Source organism: Neovison vison, chromosome 4 (genome assembly GCF_020171115.1).
Source record: "Neovison vison isolate M4711 chromosome 4, ASM_NN_V1, whole genome shotgun sequence".
Taxonomy (NCBI): domain Eukaryota; kingdom Metazoa; phylum Chordata; class Mammalia; order Carnivora; family Mustelidae; genus Neogale; species Neogale vison.
In genome coordinates, this window is record NC_058094.1 from 179,680,859 (window position 1) to 179,704,002 (window position 23,144).

Sequence of the window (23,144 nt, forward strand, 5' to 3'; positions counted from 1 at the left end):
TGCCCAGTGTTGGTGTTGGTGTTGTAGTGTAAAGCAGGGAATATTGGTTTTATAGTAATTTTCCAAGTGTAATTTACTTCTGTTTTGAGGAGGAGAAATGAAGAGGAAGAGAGGGATTGAGGGGAAGTTGCCTGGAATAGAGGGGTGAGGGATTTACATATTTTTATTCTCTAGAAACATATATGGAAAACTGCTTCATAAGCCTTTATAGGTATAAGAAAGTATCACTGGCATTTATTACAAGTGTGGTGTGTTTTCTATAGCTATAGTGTAGAGGTAAGGGTCTTATTGTATTTACATGTGCTTAAAGGGTAGTAGAGCTTTCTTCTTTGTTTAGCTTCTTTTTTAGCAAGATGTGTGTTTTAACATTAGTTGGCCAGCTCCTCATGCTGAAAGTATGTTAATTGGCAGTGTTTAAGTTTTTTAAGTTTTAGATATCTTAAATATCTTAAAGATATCTAACATAAATGGAGAATACTAATCTCAGTTGGTACTAAACATTAGAAATGGTGTTTTGTGTATTATTATTCTTAGTTCTTATTTATTATCACAAAAACACCATGTAATCTTCCAAAAGCTGTGGGGGCATGTAGTTTTGTATTAATATACTTGGAATCCTAATTAAATTTCAGCCTCATTTTGTTGCTGATTCTGTTTTCTCTATTCTTCTCTCTGCTTTACAACCTTCTCAGCAAGGGCGAGGACACCCGAGGTGTCATTTATCTGTGTGAATGGTTTACAGATATGCATTTCTAGCTTTGTTTTGGGGGAAAAAAGTCTTTAATCTCTCAGCTACCTCCAGAGCTCTTCATTTTGGTACTTTTTAATGGACATATTAACATTAATTATTTCTTTGTTGTCTTTTGTTGTTGATTAGAATGGCTTTCTGCTAAGGTTAACTATCATGTATCCTTTTCTTTCATTTCCGTAGCTGTTTCCCTAATCCAGATCTCCATAATCACATATCTTATCTCTAAAATCAAAGTGACTGCTTAGGACTTTTATGTTCTGTATTATAATTTAGGCCCATGATTTTATTCTATTTAACATTTTATTATAAAGTCTATTTCCTGATAGAAAATATCTTTGTTTTCCTAATAAGGTGGAAGTCATCTGGGTTTAATCTTTATCTCCAGATTCCTAAATACTTAGTAGTTTATCATGAGATATCAAGTATAATCATATGCCTTTTTTATTAAAGAGCGCTGACATTGTCTGCCTACTACCTATCAGATTTAAACTTTTCACCTGAACATTTAAGTTTCTTACCAGCTTTTAGTCAGACTGTTTTCTTTTACTATCCTCACAAAGTCTTGGTCTTGTTTCTGTTTGTTTGGTTTTTTTTTTCTTCATACTTTTCCTTTTATGTCTCTAAGCCACAGATTATGTTAAAAAATCTGTGTTTTATGTGTGTGATATGTGTATGCCTTTTCTTTTTTGATGTGAAAGTTTGGGGAGGGCAGTAGTTTATCTTTCTTATGTGTCCTTACTTCTCTCACATTGTCTAGTGCATAGGCTAATGCTCTGCTCTAGTTATAACAACACAACACTAATAGAAAATAATTAAATGATATACTTTCATGTTTTAATTTTTTGCAAATGAGGCTTTTGATCTCTCTGTGGAAGAATCACAAACTTCTGAAGACACAATCAGTAGTCTTGATGAAATCCTAGAGAAGACTGAGTCAAGTATCTGCAAAGAGCTGGAGATATCTCTGATTGTGAGTATTGATATGCTTCTTTACTACTTCCTTTGAAGCAATACAGTTTTTCTTGCTAATTAGAAAGCATGAAGACTGATCTTAGGTTTCCTCTTATAGACCTATATGAAATAGTAACATTGTCAAGTTCTAATCAAAGCACAATGCAAATTTTTATTCTTTCACAGAGTGATAATTTCATTTTTTAAAGTTTTTATTTTAATGTCAGTTAGTTAACATACAGTGTTATATTAGTTTCAGATGTACAGTACAGTTAATTCAACACTTTCATACATAAACCTGTGCTCCTCTTGACAGGTGCACTCATTAATCCCCATCACCTATTTAATCCATTCCCACACCCCCTTTTCTTCTGGTAACCATCACTTTGTTAAATGATGTGTACTTTCTTTTTTTTTCTCTTCCAAATTTTTATTCAAATTCTTATTAGTTAACATGTAGTATAATAAGTGCTTATAGGAGTAGAACTTAGTGATTCATCACTTATATATATAACATCCATTGCTCATCATAACAGTGCCCTCCTTAATACCCATCTCCTGATATTTTCATTTTAATAGGACATTTCACATTAAAAAAAATTAAACTTAACATTTAATTCCAGGAAAACTCTTCTTAATTCGAGTGTGTTAGCTTTCTGTGTCATTTGATTCTTCAGTCCACCATACCCAATGATTGTAAGAAAAGACTTCAGAATTTGTGAAAAATTAAAATAAAATCTGAAAGAGCTTTGGAAGTATATATATAAGACCGATTAGTAGTTCCCTTTCTGTTCTATGTATGTTCTCTATTGTCATGCCCAGTTAAAAATTAGTGTAGTTCTTCCAAAGAGCATTTTGTAATGTTATTATTGCTCACTGAGACTCTTTCCCAGTTTTTCAGGCTGTTTACCGAAGTCTCATTGGTTATATTGTTCCTTTTACTTGTTTCTTTTCACCTCTTGCAGCTTTATTCAGGTTGGCATTGAAAAATACATATACGTTTCTGTATTTCCCTATTTTAAAATAGTCTATTTTTAATAGTATTTAGATGGTTTAGTCTGATTTTATTTTTTTATTGCTGAAATATGATTAACATACAATGTTGCATTAATTTCAGGTGTACAACATAGTAATTTAACGTTTCTATACATTATTCAGTGCTCACCAGGATAATCTTAGTCAGTGTCCGTCACCTTGCAGGACTGTTAAAATATTATTGACGATGTTCTCTGTGCTGTACTTTTCATCTCCATGACTTATTTATTCTATAGCTGGAAGTTTGTATCTCTTTGTCAGACTTGATTTTAAAATATTTTATTTATTTATTTGACAGAGAGAGATCACAAGGAGGCAGAGAGGCAGGCAGAGGGAGAGGAAGCAGGCTCCCTGAACTTTATGTGGGGCTCGATCCCAGGACCCTGAGATCATGACCTGAGCTGAAGGCAGAGGCTTTAACCCACTGAGCCACCCAGGTGCCCCCAGACTTGATTTTAGAAGTGGTTGTTAATAGATGATTTCTAAAAATAAAATGTTGAAGTTCTTTGTGTTGTTTGGTTCTTAAATTTAGTGTAGTGGTATCCTTGATTTCCTTTAATACTAGTCTAGAAAGCTGTAGGAATAATGATGTAATGGGAGCAAAATTTTCCATATGAACATCTTTCACATCAGTGTCTCTTCTATCTAGAAAAAGATGTGTTTAAGAAATACTTTGGGAGTGCCTAGGTGGCTCAGTCAGTAAGTTCTGCCTTTGGCTTAGGTCATGATCCCAGGGTCTGGGATGGAGCCAGGTGTCAGGCTCCTTGCTCTGTGGAAAGCCTGCTTCTCCTCTCCCACTCTTCCTGCTTGTGTTCCTTCTCTCATTGTTTATCTTTCTGTCAAATAAATAAAATCTTAAAAAAAAGATACTTTGGAAAAAAATAGAAATTTTTAAAGGCATTTCTTAAAAAAGTTTGTTCATTGTTATTGGAGGTTTAAATTATTTTGGATACTCTTTTGTGAATAATTCCATGTGTATGATTTATTTCACTTAGGAACAAGGTGATGAGGACAAGGAGGTCATTTTAAATACATATAGTCAAGTACTACAAAAGATCCGTTCAGAGGAAAGGCTTATTGCTACAGTCCAATCCAAGTACAAGGACAGTATTGAGGTTGGATTATGCTTTATTTTTTAGGTCTTTTATATTGATGCTATGGATTTTTTAATACTTAAATTTTTCTCAACTAGTTTAATACCCAGTGTATATGTAACTAATTATTATTGCTAGAAGAACAGTATAGTTAGCTGATGTGTAATTAAATTCACCCCACAGTGAAAATAGTGGTTTAATTGATAAAAATATATTGCATTTTTGGATTGTGTTCTTCAAAACCTAATCTTTACTGGGACACCTGGGTGTCGCAGTTGGTTGAGTGTTTGGCTTTTAATTTCGACTTGGGTCATTATTTTGGGGTCTTAGGATGGAGGCCCCCCATTGGGCTCTACTCTCAGCAGAGTCTGCTTGGGATTCTCTCTTGCTCTTCCTCTGCCCCTCTTGCTTTCTCTTTCTCTAAAATAAATAAATAAATCTTTAAAAAAAAAAATAAAGCCTCATCTCTACTATCATTATCTTTATGCCTATACAGGTTTACAGTAGAAAATTTGCTAAATGCAGAAAAATAAGAAGAAATAAAAACATTGATTATAATCCTCTTAGCCTAAGAAGTAGATACTCAGGGCTAGTTTCAGAGTATTTTCTTTTTGGATGGTGACATACATATGTACACATATCATGTGCATTGCATTGTTTTGTAAACGGTTTTGAAAATATTTCTTCATTTAGTGGTATATTATGAATACTGTCCCATGTGATTAGTGATTCTTCTATACTTTCATTTTGAGCAACTAATGCATCATCACTTGCATAGATATACAATATTATTTAACCTTCATCTGTGTTAGAAGTTAAGGTTACTTCTAATTATTTTTAACCATAAATAAGACTGTACATAATCTTTATGCATAATTTTGTGTTTCTCAGATTCCTAAAAATTATTAGTTACTAAGTCAAAAGGAATCAATGTTTTTAAAATTGATACATATTGTCACACTACTTTGGGGAAGATAATTTTAGGTTATATCCTCACTAGTAATTCAGTTTGCATCATGTCTAAAAAAGATGTCTCACTATAGCTCTCATCTTGAAATATTTCCCTTACCTTTGCTACTTGCTGGGACTTATATTTTCCTGAATAGAAATATGGATAACTAAGAAATCAGTTAGTAGATTGTCTTTTTGAGAATTGTAGAATTTCTTATTTCAATCCGAACTCAGTAAATAGTAGTTGAATCTTAATAGAGAAATAAGAAATGGTCAGTAAGTGATTTAATAAATATTGTTTTCTGTGTTTTGAAAATACAATAACTTTTTTCTTACTTAGTTTAAGAAGCAGATTATCGAATGTTTTAATAAGAGCCCCAATGTGGATCACTTGTTGTCCATTAAAAAGACATTGAAAAACTTAAAAGCTCGACTGAGATGGAAACTAGTTGAGAAGAATAATTTGGAAGAGGTAAGGAAACACTTGGTTCTTATGAAATTCCATGTGTACTTGATTTTACTCTGCTTCCTGAAAATAATGCATAAATACATTCTTTAAAATAGGAGAATTATATTTACATTTTGTTTTATATATTTATCTTTTTTCTGTGTATATAAATAAGATTATTAAATTAATAGTGTAAACATTTTACCATATCATTAAATGTTCTATGAAAATGTTTTACATGGCTGCCTTTATTTTAGTAACAAATATTTTAGAACAGTTTAAAAATCTTTTGGTTTAGACTGTTATAATACCTAATACAATACAAACTATTACATGCAAGGTATTCCCCTAAAGGTAGAATTTTTTCATAAAGTATTTTTAAGATCATGATGTTCTTTGTTAGCTCTCTTTTTAATGGCTGGACATACTATTCCTCCTAAGTATTCTAAGTTGTTTGCATACGATAATAGAACTGGAAAAATTCAGACACCCTAATCTGGACTAACCTCCTTCTTTCAGTTTGAAACTGAATAAACTGGTAATTCTTTGTGTTCCCTTGAGGACTGATTTATGAACAAAAGAAATCTACATTAGGTCTTAATTCAACTTGAGTTGACTCTTCCTCTTCGGTACTTAATTGGACTTGGAATGAAACTAGTTTAATGGCTTAATATTTTCTTAGTTATTTATCCTATTCTGGACTGTGGGGAATGGGGTCTTTTTTAGTTTAGTTTTTTAACTTTTGAAGATACACAAAATAGAAAACATTTATACTTTTATTTTTTTAAAAGATTTATTTATTTATTTGACAGACAGAAATCACAAGGAGGCAGAGAGGCAGGCAGAGAGAGAGGAGGAAGCAGGCTCCCTGCTGAGCAGAGAGCCCGATGCAGGGCTCGATCCCACGACCCTGGGATCATGACCCGAGCCAAAGGCAGAGGCTTTAACCCCCTAGCCACTCAGGCACCCCACATTTATACTTTTTAAGGTGGCTTATTAATTACTGCTGGAGTTTTAAGGAGTCTTTTTGAGGTCTACATTGTTTTTCCTCTAATAAACACACCATACATTTACTCTTTTTTTTTTTTTAACCAAATCTATTTTAGAAGAGAATTTTAGGGAATTTAGTTGTATTTTCTTCATTCCTACTGGTTTGTGTTCTTGACATTTACTTTATGTTGGCAGTTGGTCATCTTAGAGAAAATCTACAGCAAATTAAGAGACAAGAAATATCTGTGTTGATTTTATGTCTTTAATTTTTATTCCTTTTTGTAGGTTTGGGAACAGTCAGTGTTAGAATAAAGTTAATGTTATGAGGGTCTCTTATCTGCTAGATACAGAAGGATACATAGAAATCAGAGTGATTTGCTATAGAAGTTGCATTCTTACTAGGAAGACTTGTTTTCAGTCCACTTTAATAAGCTTATAAGCTTGCTTTTTCCTGTCTGATTTAAGTCGGATGACCATGATGGATCTGAAATTGAGAAAATAAAACAAGAAATAACTCAGTTGCGCAATAGTGTCTTTCAGGAAATTTATCGTGAGCAGGAGGAATATGTAAGTATTTAATTCTTTGAAGTTTTGAATTAGTTTTTACTGTAGAAATTGAATTCATGTATCCATTTTATGATGTGGACTCTAATAAGGCTGGAGATTATACTAGCATAGTTATGTTTGCATAGTAATGTTTATGTGAATTTAGAAATTAATTTCTGATGATAATTTATAACCATTGTACCAAATGTGGAAATTATAGAAAATTATAAAGAATAAAAAATAACACCCATAACTTTTCCATTTCTTTATAATAGTAGTGGTCACTATGAACTTTTCACTTAACTTCTTTTAGTCTTTTTTCTGCCTGTTTTCACAAGAGGAGATTATAGCACAAACATACTTTTACATACCGCTTGATTTCTCTTTCACACAGAGCTAAAGATTTTTTCCTTTAATAAAATCTAAATCAGCACTGTTTTAACCTAATGCTGCAATGAAAACATTAATGGGGTGACAGAATTTAGTTGAAGAATATAACAAAGTGCAACCACCTGAATTTTGGGGGGAAGTTACATCTTTAAGTCTCCACTTTTATGCTAATGTCTTGTGACCTTGGGAGAGTTTGTCAGTGTATTTTCTCTTTAAAAGGGAAAGAATATGAGGCGCCTGGGTTGCTCAGTCGGTTGAACGTTAGGATTAACAATTTCAGCTCAGGTCATGATCTCAGGGTTGTAAGATCAAGCTCTTCATCAGGCTCTACTGGGTGTGGAGCCTGCTTGGGATTCTTTCTCTCCCTATCCTTCCCCTCCTTACTTGTATGTGCAACCTGTCTTTATCAAATAAACAAACAAATAAATAAAATGGAAATAATATAATATTTTATGTTTCAGGAATGTTATGGGGGAACAAGTAAGGTAGACACTGCTTGGAATAATAAAAATACCGTGAAAATAATAGGCAATCTGAGAGGGAGACAAGCCATAGGAGACTCTTAACTATAGGAAACAAACAGGGTTGCTGGAGGTAGGGTGCCTCAGGGGTTGAAGTGGGTGAGTGATTGGCATTAAGGAGGGCACTTGATGTAATGAGCGCTGGGTGTTATACGCAGCTGATGAATCACTGAATTCTTCCTCTGAAAGTAGTAATATGCTATATGTTAATTAATTGAATTTAAATAAAATAATAGACATTCTAAGTGTTATGTTTTATTTAGCAAATTCATCTGTGTGTGCTTAGTTATTCACCTTTTGCACCTTGGATAAATAGTTATCTTCCAGTGTTCCAGTGAGTTGACAAGTATCTAGAAGTTTTACTTAATAAATGTGACAAAAGACTTTCTTAGGGATCCTCAGTTTTCACATTTACTTCAAAGTGGCTTTTGTAGAGCTGCATATTTGTTTTTGCTTTCCAGGCTTTTATGATTTCTTTCCCTCCTAAATGAAATAGTTACTATTTTAAAAATGTCAGTGTGTTCTTAATATTTTGAGAAATGACAATTTTATGATGCAGATTGATGTTATCAACACACATTTTCATTTTAGCTTGGAAGTGTGTGTATACTTTGATCTTAGGCAAGGTACTGTGCCTATATATGTATACCAAGATAAAATTGATAATTACATTTTTCTTCTGGGGGTGCCTGGGCCTGGGTGGTTCAGTCAACTAAACACCTGCCTTCGGCTCGGGTCATGATCCCAGGGTTCTGGGATCGGGCCCCATATGGGCTCCCAGCTCAGCAGGGAGCCTGTTTCTCCCTCTCCAGCTCCCCTGTGCTTATGTTCCCTCTCTTGCGGTCTCTTGTCATAAATAAATAAAATCTTTAAAAAAATTTTTCTTTTTCTTCTGTTAGTGAGATGGTAACTTTGACCCAAGATGACTCTTAGTTTTCATTTGATATTTCTTGAAGTAGAAGGGAAAATCAGTGATTATATATCTTAATAGGTTTTATATTTTATTAGCTTGTGTATTTTGTTAGATTTATAGTAAGAGAGATACTGGTATCTTATTTTTTCTTGAAGGGCAACATGTCATAATTGAATATATGTTGATTTATAATAAAAATATATTTTAAATTTAGGAGAAGCTGAATAGCTTGGTACAGAAATGGTTCCCTGAGCTGCCTCTGCTTTATCCTGAAATAGGGTTACTTAAGTACATGGTAAGCTTTGTTACCCCTGAGAATTATTACTCTGTAGAGAGTTGAAAAGCAAAGATATTAAATTGTGTGTCAGTGTTAAATTTATGCTATCCTTACTATGAAGATGTTCCTGATGAATTGTTTCTGGGTATTGTCATAACTTTTCCTCAAGACTATCTTTAGTATTAGTGTATTGTATTCTAACGTCTATATTAATTGGCATCTCTTTCTCTCTTTTCTCTTTTCCTCATAGCTATTCAGTACATTGCATGACACTTATTTGAATTAGAGGTATTTACTTTTTGAAATGATAAAGCAATTTTAGCTATTATTTCAAGAGTTAGAATAAAAGCAGGACACTGCCAGTCATGAAGAATTAAAGCAGAATATATCTTTTAAGTTAAAGCAGGCTGGGAAAGAATTCTAGAAATTTGGTTAAGTAGAGATGTTGACATGGGCGTAGTTTTCTAGGCAGGCAGGATTCAAAGCCTGGGAGATCAGTGTTTTGGGCAAAAGGCCTATATGGAGCAGGATGGTAAGCTCTGGCTCTTAGGGTGGAATCTGTTAGCTCTTTGTTTTATATTGCCTGCTAAGGATAAGGGACTAGATGAAAGATCTATTCCTTAAGATTGTCATTAAGTTCATGATAATACCTTAAATATAGTACAGAAATGATTGTATACATAGAGTTATGAACTCATGAATATGTAAGATTAAAAGTCCCCTTAAATAGTAAAGCAATTACTGTAAAATTTTTCCAGACTAGACTTAAAAAGAATGGGGGATTTTCTTCACAGTTATTTAATTTTAGCTTAGATACTCATGTAGGATGGATGAGTAAGTATGTGGTGCTGTGTAGGACTTGAAAATTAGTTTTTAGAAGTGTGCTGATCTCTTTATTATGAAAGATTATAAAATGTTTTAATCATAGCTAATGGACTCCTTTAATGATTTTAAGATGTGTGACTGTGATGTATGCCCAGGAAACCTTTGTAGGTTGATTGTATTTTGTGGTTTACTTAAATAATATTGACAACACATATAAATAAAAACCAGAAAACAAATTCAGAACCCCTCTTGCTAAAATTACACCACAATAAAATTTACCTTGATCTAAAATGTTGATAGGTTTTATCCAAAAAATTTATTCCTTTTAAAAAGTGGCAGAAATATCTAATAGAATTAAAATACTTGAAAATCATTTTCAGTTCCAAAGATTCCATTTCAAACAGAGGCAGAGGTGTTAGAATTACATCATATTAGTCATAATTTTTATACTTCTCATTCCCATTCTACAACCTTCTTTGTGTCTGTCTTCATTTTAATATTTTTAGGAAACACATAAAAGTCTTCCAGCTAAGCATAAGGGTTTTTTGGGATATATATCCGGTTAATCCCAGTCATATTCAGAATTTGTTCTAGAACTGTAGAGGCCATTAAATTTATGTTGATTACACTTTGGGTGAGAGGACTTCAAGAGCCAGGAACTTGAAAAACTAGGAAGATTTCAGTATTTTTATTTACTGGTTTCTCCAGTAGGGCTGATGATATCCATATCATTTCATAGCATGTAACTAATTATGTTAATGATTTAAAAGTACTGGGGTGGTTTGGTTTCTTTAATTGTAACAAAAATTTTTTTCTAGAACTCTGGTGGTCTTCTTACTATGAGTTTGGAACGGGATCTTCTTGATGCTGAGCCCATGAAGGAACTTAGCAGCAAGCGCCCTTTGGTTTGTTCTGAGGTTAATGGGCAGATAATTCTTTTAAAGGTACGATTAAGTTCTGACCTTTGGAAGATTCAGAAGTATAAGGGGAGTGGTGGTATTATTTTTCAGGAAATTGAAAATCCATGCTTGTTTTTTAAATTACATGAGTTGAGTGGTGCCTTGATGGCTTAGTCAGTTAAGCATCGGACTCTTGATTTCGGCTCAGGCCATGATCTCAGGGTCATGAGATTAAGCCCCACATTGGGTAAGACTCTCTCTCTCTCTCTCCCTCTCCCTCTGCTCTTCCCTCCCATCTCTCCCTCCCGCATAAAAATTTATATGAGTTGACTGGCACAGTGCTTATGTTTTCTTTTTGGCTGCCAGAACTAATTTTGAATTCAGAGTTTACCTCATTTCCCTAATATAATATGTATCTTTAATAGAATATACCTGGGCTTTTCTTTTTTGGGTGAACTTACTACATTCTGTCCAATAGCCTTTTAAAATTCTTGCTTAACTTAAAATTGTCTTTGAAATTTCAGTTGTTTTGCCAATACAATTTTCTATTCCTTGATTTCTTTATTGAGCTGGAAAACCATTAATCATAATAGGATAATTAATTTGGCCCTAGTGACAATGCATTATAGAATGTACATTAAGGGACAGGTAGAATTGTTCTTTCTTTTCTAAATTATAGCATTCAAGGTAGATAGAAAAGGTACTTATGTATACAATTAAAAAATAAAACTAGGTATGATTTAACTTACATAAAAATCACTGTGTTTAAGTTGAAATGATGTATAATTATATTAAGATTTTTAATGTTGGAATTCCCGTTACCTCTCTTTTTGGTACCAGGGCTATTCTGTAGATGTGGACACAGAAGCTAGGGTGATTCAGAGAGCAGCCGCCTATCACAGAGCATGGAGAGACGCTAAAGACGACTCTGGGTTACTACCATTGATATTCCTATTTTTGTGTAAGGTAAAGTTTTCATGTTAATCTCTTGGCGGAAAACATTTTATTTACAATAAGTTTTAGCTCCGAGCTTTAGAGAGGTAGTTCATTCTTTATAACATAAAGAAAAAGTTGTCTCGTATAATTGATGTATACTAAAAATACATTGAAGAATTTTTCACTTTAAGTTTCATTTTGTTTTGCTTTTAGTCTGATCCTATGGCTTATCTGATGGTCCCATACTATCCTAGGGCAAACCTGAGTGCTGTTCAAGCCAGTGTGCCTTTAACTTCAGAAGTAAGTAAAAAACACTATTTCTGTGGATATATTAAATGAGAAAATAACCCCTATTGTTAGAGGGCAGTACTATATGTTTTATACACTATGTAAAATTTTGACTGGTATTATGCTATATATATATATGTGCTATATAATTAGCACATCAATCCTGTGGTATAAGTTATCCTGTTATATACAGATGAGAAAAATGAGGCTTATAGAGATTAAGTGACTTGCACAAGGTCCTCAACAAGAGCTAGAAATAGGAATTGAAATTAGGTCTTTTGGTGCCAAAGCCCATGCTTATAACCATTAAGCTGTGTTGTATGTAAATTGTGTAGTATAGCACTTGATACTATAATTGCTTAAGTGACAGCTTTAATTTGCATTGTAAGTTTGAATTAGTAATAAAAATAGAGGATGTCCTGATTCTTTTTACCTGGTATTACTATTTAGTCTCTCTTTTCTACATGCTTTATATGCTCATTATTTATAACCTAAGTCTTCTTAGAGACGGCAGTGTTTTAAGTTATATGTGTATGATGTTACATGATGAGGGCTTCTGGTCTGTTTTTTCTCTGTGCTGTATTCTTACATTAAAGTTTCATTTGGAAGAAGCTTCATTCACTTCTGGATAAGTCTTTTAATTAAAGAAAAGGTTCATGTATTAAAATGATTTGACAACTTCCTGACATCTTTTGTGGGTACTTATCTGTAGGAAGCTTTAAAGGTCATGAAAGGTGTTGCCCAGGGCCTGCATACATTGCACAAGGCTGCCATAGTTCATGGATCACTTCATCAGAACAATGTATTTGCTTTGAATCGTGAACAAGGAATTGTTGGAGATTTTGACTTCACCAAATCTGTGGTAAAGTATTATGGTTTTACAAATAGGTTCTGGACCTCATTTAATCTTATTAGACATTAGTTCAGCCTTTTATTTGATATGGTAATTTATTATAAGGTCTTTGTTTTCGTTAAGGCATGTAATGTCATGTAGTGTAAGCAAGTATTACCAGCTAGGTGATAGAACAAGAGTTTCTAAATTTGTGCTATATATATTATATATATAATATATATGGTGTGTGTGTGTGTGCATTATATATTTTAACTCTTAAGTATTAGGAGCAACCTAACATCACAGTCAATGATACTGACAATACTAATGATTAATAATTTTATCATCATCAAGAAATACTTAATTACTTGTAAATATGCAAGGAAAACTAGGTGGCCATCTCCAATCTCCCCTTCTGCTGGTGTCCTCTCCTACCAGTAGATTAAATATAGATATACATACTCTGCTAATTTTTGATTAATGGGGTAATTTTAGAAACTTGGGAACCTTGGACTTTTCCATTTAGTGTAAATGATGGTTCAACTCTGTGACCTGCTAATTTGGTGTCATAGTTTTAGTGCCTCAGAAGAGGCAATTAAAAAAGATAGAGTTGGTTTTTTTCTTTAAATGTATTTTTATTTATTTATTTGAGAGAGAGACAGAGATAGCAAGTGGGGAAGAGAGGGAGAAGCAGGCTTCCTTGCTGAGGAAGGAGCCCGACCTGGGCCTTGATCCCAAGACCCTGGGATTATGACCTGAGCTGATGCTTAACTGACAGAGCCACCCAGGCACCCCTAAAGATAGGAGATTTTAAACAATGGAAGTGCATACTGTGATTTTTTGTTGTTGTTGTTGTTGGAATGGGCAGACTAAAAATGCACATGATCGCATGGGAGCAGTTTTCATTTTTAAAATAACAGCTTTATTGAGGTATAATTCACATAATGTGTACAATTCAGTACTAGTTTTGAGTATATTCACAAAATTGTGTATTGATCACCACTACCTAATTCCAGAACATTTTTACCACTCCAAAAAAAGAAACCCAATACAAATTTGCAGTCATTCTCCATTTTCTTCTCTACTCAGTCCTTTGGAAACTACACTTTCTGTCTCTGTGCTTTACTATTCTGGACCTTTCCAGAATCTTAAATGGAATCTTAAAATAAGTGGCCTTCTGTGATAGGCTTATTTCATTTAGCATAACATTTTCAAGGTTCATGTGTCTTGTAGCGTGTATCTGAACATCATTCTTTTTAAAAAATGCCCAAATAATATTTTTTTTGTATGGGTGTACCATATTTTGTTTTTACATTCATCAGTTGTTAGACATCTGGGTTGTTTCTACTTTTTGATTATTATGAATAATGCTGTTGTGATCATTAGAATACAAGTTTTTTTTTTTTTAAGATTTTATTTATTAATTTGACAGACAAATCACAAGTAGGCAGAGAGGCAGGTAGAGAGAGAGGAAGGGAAGCAGGCTCCCCACTGATCAGAGAGCCCAATGTGGGGCTCCATCCCAGGATCCCGGGATCATGACCTGAGCCACCCAGGCGCCCCTAGAATACAAGTTTTTGTGTAGGCATATGTTTTCATTTCTCTTGGGAGTGGAATTGTTTTGCTATATGGTAACTCTGTGTTTCACTTTTTGAAGAACCAAACTATTTTCCAAAGTGGTTCAATTTTTTACATTCTCATCGGCAGTATATAAGGATTTCAGGTTCTCTACATTCTTACTAACATTTTACTTGAGCAGTTCCCTTTTGACTAGTATAAGTCTTTACTGTTTTATACCTCGGTAATTTGCAAGTCATAGAGTAATGCCACATATGTATAAATATGTAGTCTTAATGGTTTTTATATGGTAGCTGAAAAAGATGAGAAAATTAAAATGTAAAACTATAATGAAATGCTGGAATTAAGAAAGATTTATACAAAGTAGACTTATTGAAATATTTTTTATCGTATTAGTTTATCTGAAAATTAGGGTAATGTCCTAAGAAAAATGACTGAATTAGGAGTTTAAAAAGTTCTCAACTCTTAGGGATCCTGGTTAGTTTACTTTTTGAGCATTCCATTTGCACAACTATGCATATCATGACTACTCCAAGAATTATTTTTCCTCTTTTATACTTACTTGTCAACTGTTACTCTCTCCCAAATATTGTTTTAATCTTCCTTTAAAATTACTTATTCTGAAATATTGATTAAACTCATCTTTGCTTCACTCTTTTCATACTGCTTTGAGACTGAAGTATTAATGAAGAAGAAAAATTTGAAAGATAGTCTGTTATCAAGATCATTGCTTTTCTTACTTTACAATGCATATGAATCACCTAGGATCTTGTTAATATGCATATTTTTATTTAGCATTTCTGGGGGAGATTATGCATTTCTAACAAGGTCTCAGGTGATGCTTTAGCCACAGGACTCTTGACCACACTGTGGGAAGCAAGGATAAAGGTAGTGGGAGAAGAGATAATTAACTCTTAGTGATATGTACTAGGTAATTATTATGCTAATTACCTTTATTTTTAGAGTAACTCTGTAAGATAGGTATTATTTCCATTTTACAGTTAATTTAGACTCCAAGAGGTTAAAACCCAAGGTCACACAGGAAGAAAAATGGGAGAGTGGGAATTGCAGCCAAGGTGTCTCTGAATATACAGGTTTCATGTTCTTATCACTGATCTTTTTACATATAAGAAATGGTATACTTAGAAAATAATCATTAAGGGGTGCCTGGGTGGCTCAGTGGGTTAAGCCGCTGCCTTCGGCTCAGGTCATGATCTCAGGGTCCTGGAATCGAGTCCCGCATCGGGCTCTCTGCTCAGCAGGGAGCCTGCTTCCTCCTCTCTCTGCCTGCCTCTCTGCCTACTTGTGTTCTCTCTCTGTCAAATAAATAAATTAAAAAAAATAAATTAAAAAAAAAAAAAAGAAAATAATCATTAAGGAAGGAAACTACATTGTAGACTTCCAGTTTTTAAAAAAGCTATTTAGAGGGGCGCCTGGGTGGCTTAATGGGTTAAAGCCTCTGCCTTCAGTTTAGGTCATGATCTCAGGGTCTTGGGATTAAGCCCCGCATTGGCATCGGGCTCTCTGCTCAGCAGGGAGCCTGCTTGCTCCTCTCTCTCTGCCTGCCTCTCTGCCTACTTGTGATCTCTCTGTCAAATTAAAAAAAAAAATTATATATATTTTTATATATATATATAAAGCTATTTAGAATTTTCAAAATTAGAAAATAGCACTCCTTCTGCCCCCTCTGAACTTTTATTTTTAAAAGAGGTGGTGGGGGTACCTGGGTGGCTCAGTGGGTTAAGCCGCTGCCTTCGGCTCAGGTCATGATCTCAGGGTCCTGGGATCGAGTCCCGCATCGGGCTCTCTGCTCAGCGGGGAGCCTGCTTCCCTCTCTCTCTCTCTGCCTGCCTCTTCGTCTACTTGTGATCTCTCTCTGCCAAATAAATAAATAAAATCTTAAAAAAAAAAAAGAGGTGGGTGGGTAAGTCGATAAGTGTCTGCCTTCCACTCAAGTCATGATCCTAGGGTCCTGGGACCGATCCCCATAGTGGGCTCCCTGCTCCATGGGAAGCCTGCTTCTCCCTCTCCCACTCCCTCTGCTTGTGTTCTCTATCCCCTTGTATCTCTCTCTGTCAAATAAATAAATAAATAAAATCTTTAAAAGAAATGAAAGAGGTTCCAAATGTTAAAATAATTGGTGTTTCTTCATTTTGAATCTACTTGAGTCTGTAATGTGAAATGTAACCAGAGTCTCACTGTTAATTTTATGAGCCTGATTTTAAGAGCAATTTATAATAGCAGAAATTAGGTAAAAATATTTGAAAGCAAGAGAGAATGAAATATTTCAAAAGAATTTTTTTTTTGTGTTGATGAAATGCAGAGGACTTCACAGAAGTTTACCTCATCCGTATTGCCACTAAACTCTGTGGGGCACCTGGGTGGCTCAGTTAAGTGCTGACTTTGGCTCAGATCATGATCCCAGGGTCCTAGTATCCAGCACTGCATTGGGCTCCCTGCCTGGTGGGGAGCCTGCTTTTCCCTTTCCCTTTGTTTGCTGCTCCCTCTATTTTGCTCCCTACTTACGCTTTCTCTCTCTGTGTCAAATAAATAAATAAATAATCTTAAAAAAAAAAATTTAACTGACTGTTTTTGTAGAGTCAGCGAGCCTCAGTGAACATGGTGGTTGGTGACTTGAGTTTGCTATCACCTGAACTGAAAATGGGAAAGCCAGCTTCTCCAAGTTCTGACTTATATGCTTATGGCTGCCTTTTATTATGGGTATGTTATTTTTTAATTGAAATAAATTAGCCATATGTAAAAATATATAAGTGTGTGCAAATATATTTACATATACTTGAGTATATAAAGTGAGTGGTTTTCCTCAACATATTGCTTTGGATAAAAAGCAGTGGTAGCATTTTAGTAAAAAGATTTAGTAGAAAATTACTTTTTTTTCTCTTTTTAAAAAAAGTCTTATCATAAACTATATACTTCTATCACCTATTGTATATTTACTACCAATTGACTTGATACATGTTTTACATATCATGCTAGTGTTAGTTTTATTAAAGTCAAGATTAAGAATAAAGATGATTTTGTCCTATATTAATCTATAAACAGCTCATGCATATGAGGAAAATAAATGTCAAATGAGCCTTGAGTAAGTGTTCCTGCTTACACTATAAACCTAGTAGCTGCTTTTTTATCCATGGTTTAAATTTACTCTTCCTACAGATTATGAGGGATTAAGTATTAACAAGGAAGGAATGTCTGTTTTTACTTCTTTTGCATAGCATTGTACTGGAGATTCTAGCCCAGGGGTCAGCAGAGTTTTTTATAAAACGCCAGATGGTAAATATTTTAGGTTTTGGGAGTCATATGGTCTCTGCTACTGTGGAAAGTAGCCATAAATACATTTAAATGAATGAATGGCTGTGTTCCAATAAAGCTTTACTTATGAACATTGAAATTTGTATTTCATATAATTTTCATGTGCCATGAAATAGTATTCTTTAATTTTCTTTTAAACATTTAAAAATGTGAAACTGTTCTTGGATTATAGGCTGTACTCAGATAAGCAGTGGCATAGATTTGGCATGCGGGCCATAGTTTGCTGATCCTGGTTTTAGCCAGTATGATGAGGCAACAAAAAGAAATAAAATGCATACAGTTTAAAAATAAAGAAGTAAAGCTGTTTTTATTCAAAGATGAAATTAATTATGTGCAGTCTTTATGACTGTACTTAAGAGCTACTGGAGTTAACAAATTTAGCCAGGTTGCAGGATGCAAAATCAGTATAATTAGCTGGGTTTCTATATACTAGCAACAAACGATAGGAAATTGAAATTAAAAAGTCATTTACATGGGTATTAAAAATATGGAATTTTTAGGGATAAATATGACAAAAAATGTTCAAGATCTGTACCCTGGAAACTATGATGTATTGTTGAGAGAGATTAAAGGAGACATAATTAAATGGAGAGCTGCATAATGGTCATGGACTATAAGATTGAATGTTGTATGGATGTGAATTCTTTTTTTTTTTTTTTTTTAGATTTTATTTTTTTGAGAGAAAGAGCATAAGCAGGGGGAGGGGCAGAACATGAGCTGGGGGAGGGGCAGAGGGAGCAAGAGAGACCACTGAGCAGGGAGTCTGACTGACATGGGGCTCTATTCCAGGACCCTGGGATAAATGGGTCTATGGATTCAATACAATTTCAACAAAAATGCTTCTAGGCCTTTTTTTTTTTTTAATAGTAATTGACAATCAGGTGTACTTTGTATCAAAATATATAGAAACTGTGGTAGCTATAAGTTTTGAAAATTTAAACTACCTGATTTTAAGACTTAGTAAAATTATAATAATGAATCAAACATTGTGATGTTGGTGTAAAGTTGAACATACAGAATGATGGAATAGCATAAAGACAGTAGAAATAGAAGAAATAGTAGAAATATACGATCAGTTGATTTTTGACAAAGATTTCAAGGGAATTCTGTGAGGAAAATGATTATCTTCAACAAATGGTGCTGTAACAACTGGGTATCTATATATAAAAAATAAACTGACCTAATCCTTGCACAATTTATAAAAATTAACTCTAAATGTATATTAGATTTAAATGTAAAACTCAAGTCTTTATTTTTTTAATAAATTAATTAACTTATATTGTATTGTTAGTTTCAGAGGTAGAGTTCAGTGATTCATTGGTTACATATAATACTCAGTGCTCATTACTTCAAGTGCTCTCCTTAATGCCCATCACCCACTTACCCCATCTCTCTCTACCCGCCTCCCCTTCAGTAATCCTCAGTTTGTTTTCTATAGTTAAGAGTCTCTTAGGATTTGTCTATCTCTCTGATTACTTCTTATTTTATTTTTCCTTCCCTTCTCCTCTGTTCATCTGTTTTGTTTCTTCAATTCCACATATGTGTGAAGTCATATATTTGTCTTTCTCTGATTGACTTTGTTAAGCATAATACCCTTTAGTTCTATCCACATCACTGCAAATGGTAGGATTTCATTTTTTTGATAACTGAGTAATATTCCATTGTATATATATACCACATTTTCTTTATTCATCAGTGGATGGACATCTGGGCTCTTTCCATATTTTGGATTGCGGACATTGCTGCTATAAACATTGTGGTGCATGTGCCTCTTAGAATTACCATTAAAACTTAAGTCTTTAAAACTGGTATAAAACATAGGAAATAATTTTATTAACTTTGAGTTTGGCAAAGATTTCTTGTAATAGGATATTAAAAAACATCAAGCATAAAAGAAAAAAATCAGGGGTGCCTGGGTGGCTCAGTGGGTTAGAGCCTCTGCCTTTGGCTCGGCTCATGGTCCCAGGGTCCTAGGATCTGAGCCCCGCATCAGGCTCTCTGCTGGGGAATCTGCTCCCCCTCCCCCCGCCTGCCTTTCTACCTACTTGTGATCTCTGTCTGTCAAATAAATAAAAATCTTTAAAAAAATCAATAATTCATATTTGATCAAAATTCAAAACTTTGCTTTTCAGCAGACACTTTACAAAAATGAAAGGCAAGACATACACAGACTGGGAGAGAGTATTTGCAAAAAGCATGTATCTAGTTTACAAAGAGCTCTTAAAACTCAATGAGACAACAGCTCAGTTTAAAAATGGACAAATTTGTTTAAATAGACATTTTACAAAATAGGATGCCTAGATGGTAAATAAACGTGGGAAAAGATGCTCTCAGTATCTTTAGTTATTAGGCAAAAGCAAATAAAACCCAAAATGTGTGGCACCTGAATGGCTCAGACAGTTAGGTGTCTGCCTTCGGCTCAGGTCATGATTCCAGTGTCTTGGGATCAAGCCCCACATCTCCCTCTCCCACCCCCCTTGCTATGTTCCCTTTCTTGCTGTGTCTCTTTCTGTCAAATAAATAAATAAATAAAATCTGAAAAAAAAAAAAAAAAACCCACCCCAAATGATATATTACTATACTTCTACTAGGATGCCTAAAATCAAAAAGAGTGACCATACCAAGTATTGACTAGGATGTGTAACAGCTGCAACTCTCATATATTGCTGAGAGTAATGTAAGTGGAGCAACCATTCTGAAAACGAAATTTGGCAGTTTGTTAAAAGGTTAAACATAAAACCTATCATGTGACCCAGCCATTTTTACTCCTACATAGTTAGCCAAGAGACATGAAAGCATATGTCCACACAGAGTTGTATGCAAATATTCAAATATTCAGATATTTGTAATAGCCCCAAACTGGGAAGAACTGAAATACTTATCAACTAGGTAAATGGATAAACAGTTTGCTGCTTATCTATTGGAATACTACTAGCAATAAAAAGGAAAGAACTATCAATACATCCAATAATATGGATGAATCTTAAAATCATCCTGCCAGGCTAAGGAAACCAGAGGAAAGGAAGACTACATATTTTTTGGTTCTATTTATATAAACTTCTGAAAAGTGTACACTTACCTTTAGTGACATAAAGGAGATCATAAATGCCTGGGGTTTGAGGGTAGAGGAGAAACAGGAGGGATGGGTTATAAAGTGGCATGACCAAATTTTTTTGGCATGATCACTATGTTTCATTAGCTTGACTATGGTGATTTTGTAGGTATATACATAGATCAAATCTAATCATACTACCTTAAAATATATGTAGTTTGTTGAACATCAATTATATCTCAATAAAGCTGTTACCAAAAGAGTGTTTATACCTACATACATGGTAATCATAGGGGATCTCATTTCTCACTTAATTATTCACAAGTTTTAGCCTTTTGCTGGCTTGTGTATTTAGAGTTTGGCTTCATAGAACCATCATAGCCATGGAAATGATTAAACTGGCATCATTTTAATCATTGCTTCAGTAATCTATTTCTTCTTTACATCAGAGCGATGAAAGTAAATGTGTTGTCTATTTTTATGTTCCTCAGAGCTGTCATATGATACCATTTAGGTACAGTAATAGTCTTTATTTAATCTATTTTCTTTCTTCTTCAAATGGTAGTAAAGAGCTCTATATGAGTCCGTACACTTTTGTGCTGAATTTCTGCTCTTCTTTAGTGTTAAGTTCTTTTAAAATTAAATTTTTTTAGTAATCTCTATGCCCAGTGTGGGGCTCAGACTCACAACCCAGAGATCAAAATTGCATGCTCTACCAACTGAGCAGCCAGACACCCCTAAAACTTTATTTTCTAACTAGCATGTAGTACGGTTGACTATTTTTGGCATTCAGTCCTATGAATTTTAACATATGTATAGATTAATATAATTATCATAATTAGAATGAGGAGCTCTTCCATAATTCAAAAAAACTTCGAACTGCTGTCCCTTTGTAGTCCCTCCCCCTAACTTTTAACCCTTGGGAACTGTTGCTGTTTTCTCTATCACTGTGGGTTTTTTTTTTTTTTTTAAGAATGTCATATAAATGGTGATTATGAACCTTTTGAGACTAAATTCTTCACTCAGCATGTCTTTGAGATTCATCAAAGTTATTTAGTATAGCAGTAGTCTATTCCTTTTTTGTTGCTGAGTAGTGTTTATCAATGTGTCAGGTTTATCTGTTTACCTATTAAAGGACATTGGGTTGTTTACAGTTTTTGGTTATGATAAGTACAGCTGCTGTGAACATTTTTATATAGGTTTTATGTTTATGTTTATTTTAATTTCTTTAGGATAAATACCAGGAGAGAGATTGATAGATTGTAATTATAGGTATAACTTTATAAGGATCTGCCAAACATTTTGCCTGCACACAGTGGTGAATGAAAGTTTTAAAGCTTTTCATTATTGTTAACATTATTGCTTTTATTTTCTGTTTTGGGCATTTCTCATAGGTGTATAGTACTTGTCTCATTGTGATTTTAATTTAAATCTCTCTCATGGTTAATGATGTTGTATATCTTTTTTATTTCCTTGCACATATCCTCTGTGGTGAAATGTCTGTTTAAGTCTTCTGCCCAGTTTCAAATTGGATTTCTTAATATTGAGTGGTGAGCTTAAAAATATATTCTAGATAAGGGTGGCTGGGTGGCTCAGTAGGTTGTTTTCCTTTGACTAAGGTTAAGTGTTTTCCATGACTAAGGTCATGATCCCAGAATCCTGGGATTGAGGCCCTTCCTTGAGCTCCTTGCTCAGCAGGGAGTCTGCTCCTCCCTCTTCCTCTGTCTGCCACGCCACTTTCCCTGCTTGTGTTCTCTGTCAAATAAGTCTTAAACACACACACACACACACACACACACACACAGAGTCTAGATGTAAATCCCTTCTCAGGTGTCATTTACAAACATTTTTCCTAGTCTGTAGCTTATAATTTTATTCTCCTAACAGTGTCTTTTGTAGAGAAAAAGGATTTGATTTTTATGAAGTTCAATTTATTATTGTTTTCCTTCTGTGGATTATGTTTTGGTATTATATCTAAGAATTCTTTGCCTAATCCCGGGTCATGAAGATTTTCTCTTGTTATTCTCCTCAAAAAACTTTCTAGTTACATGCTTTACGTTTAGCTCTGAATCAGTTTTGATGTAATTTTTGTATAAGGAGTGAGGTTTATGTCAATGTCTGTGTTCTTTGCATATGAATGTCCAGTTGTTCCAACACCATTTGTTAAAGGCTTATTTTCTACTGACTTTCCTTGGCCTCTTTGTAAAATATTAGTTGGTCATATTTGTGTAAGTCTGTTTCTGGACCCTATTCTGTTCCATTGAGCTATATATTTACCGTTTTACTAATACCACAGCGTCTTGATTATTGTATCTTTGTGGTAAGTCTTAACAATTGGGTAGTAGGTACAAGGTGAGTGGGCTGGGGCTGGGCCATTGTGCAGGTGGGTATTTGTGACAGCCTGGCCCATTCAGAGTACAGGCTTGGTATGTGGATGAGTCTACCCACTACCAGAGGTGGCCCCACCATGCTGTGCCTGGCTACCTGTTCAGCCTGGAGCAGCTGTGCTGGCTCAGGATTCTTTACTGGAAGCT

General features: G+C 34.2%; 1 protein-coding gene across 1 annotated transcript in view; it reads left to right on the forward strand.

Annotated features, from left to right (window-relative positions):
- STK31 (serine/threonine kinase 31) overlaps window positions 1–23,144 on the forward strand; it is an 88,258-nt gene that overhangs the window by 45,993 nt on the left and 19,121 nt on the right. The window contains 10 exon segments of the mRNA XM_044246233.1: window positions 1,605–1,721; window positions 3,733–3,852; window positions 5,123–5,254; window positions 6,686–6,787; window positions 8,805–8,885; window positions 10,511–10,636; window positions 11,432–11,557; window positions 11,741–11,827; window positions 12,528–12,677; window positions 16,824–16,946. Of these exon segments, the coding sequence (XP_044102168.1) occupies window positions 1,605–1,721; window positions 3,733–3,852; window positions 5,123–5,254; window positions 6,686–6,787; window positions 8,805–8,885; window positions 10,511–10,636; window positions 11,432–11,557; window positions 11,741–11,827; window positions 12,528–12,677; window positions 16,824–16,946 (1,164 nt within the window).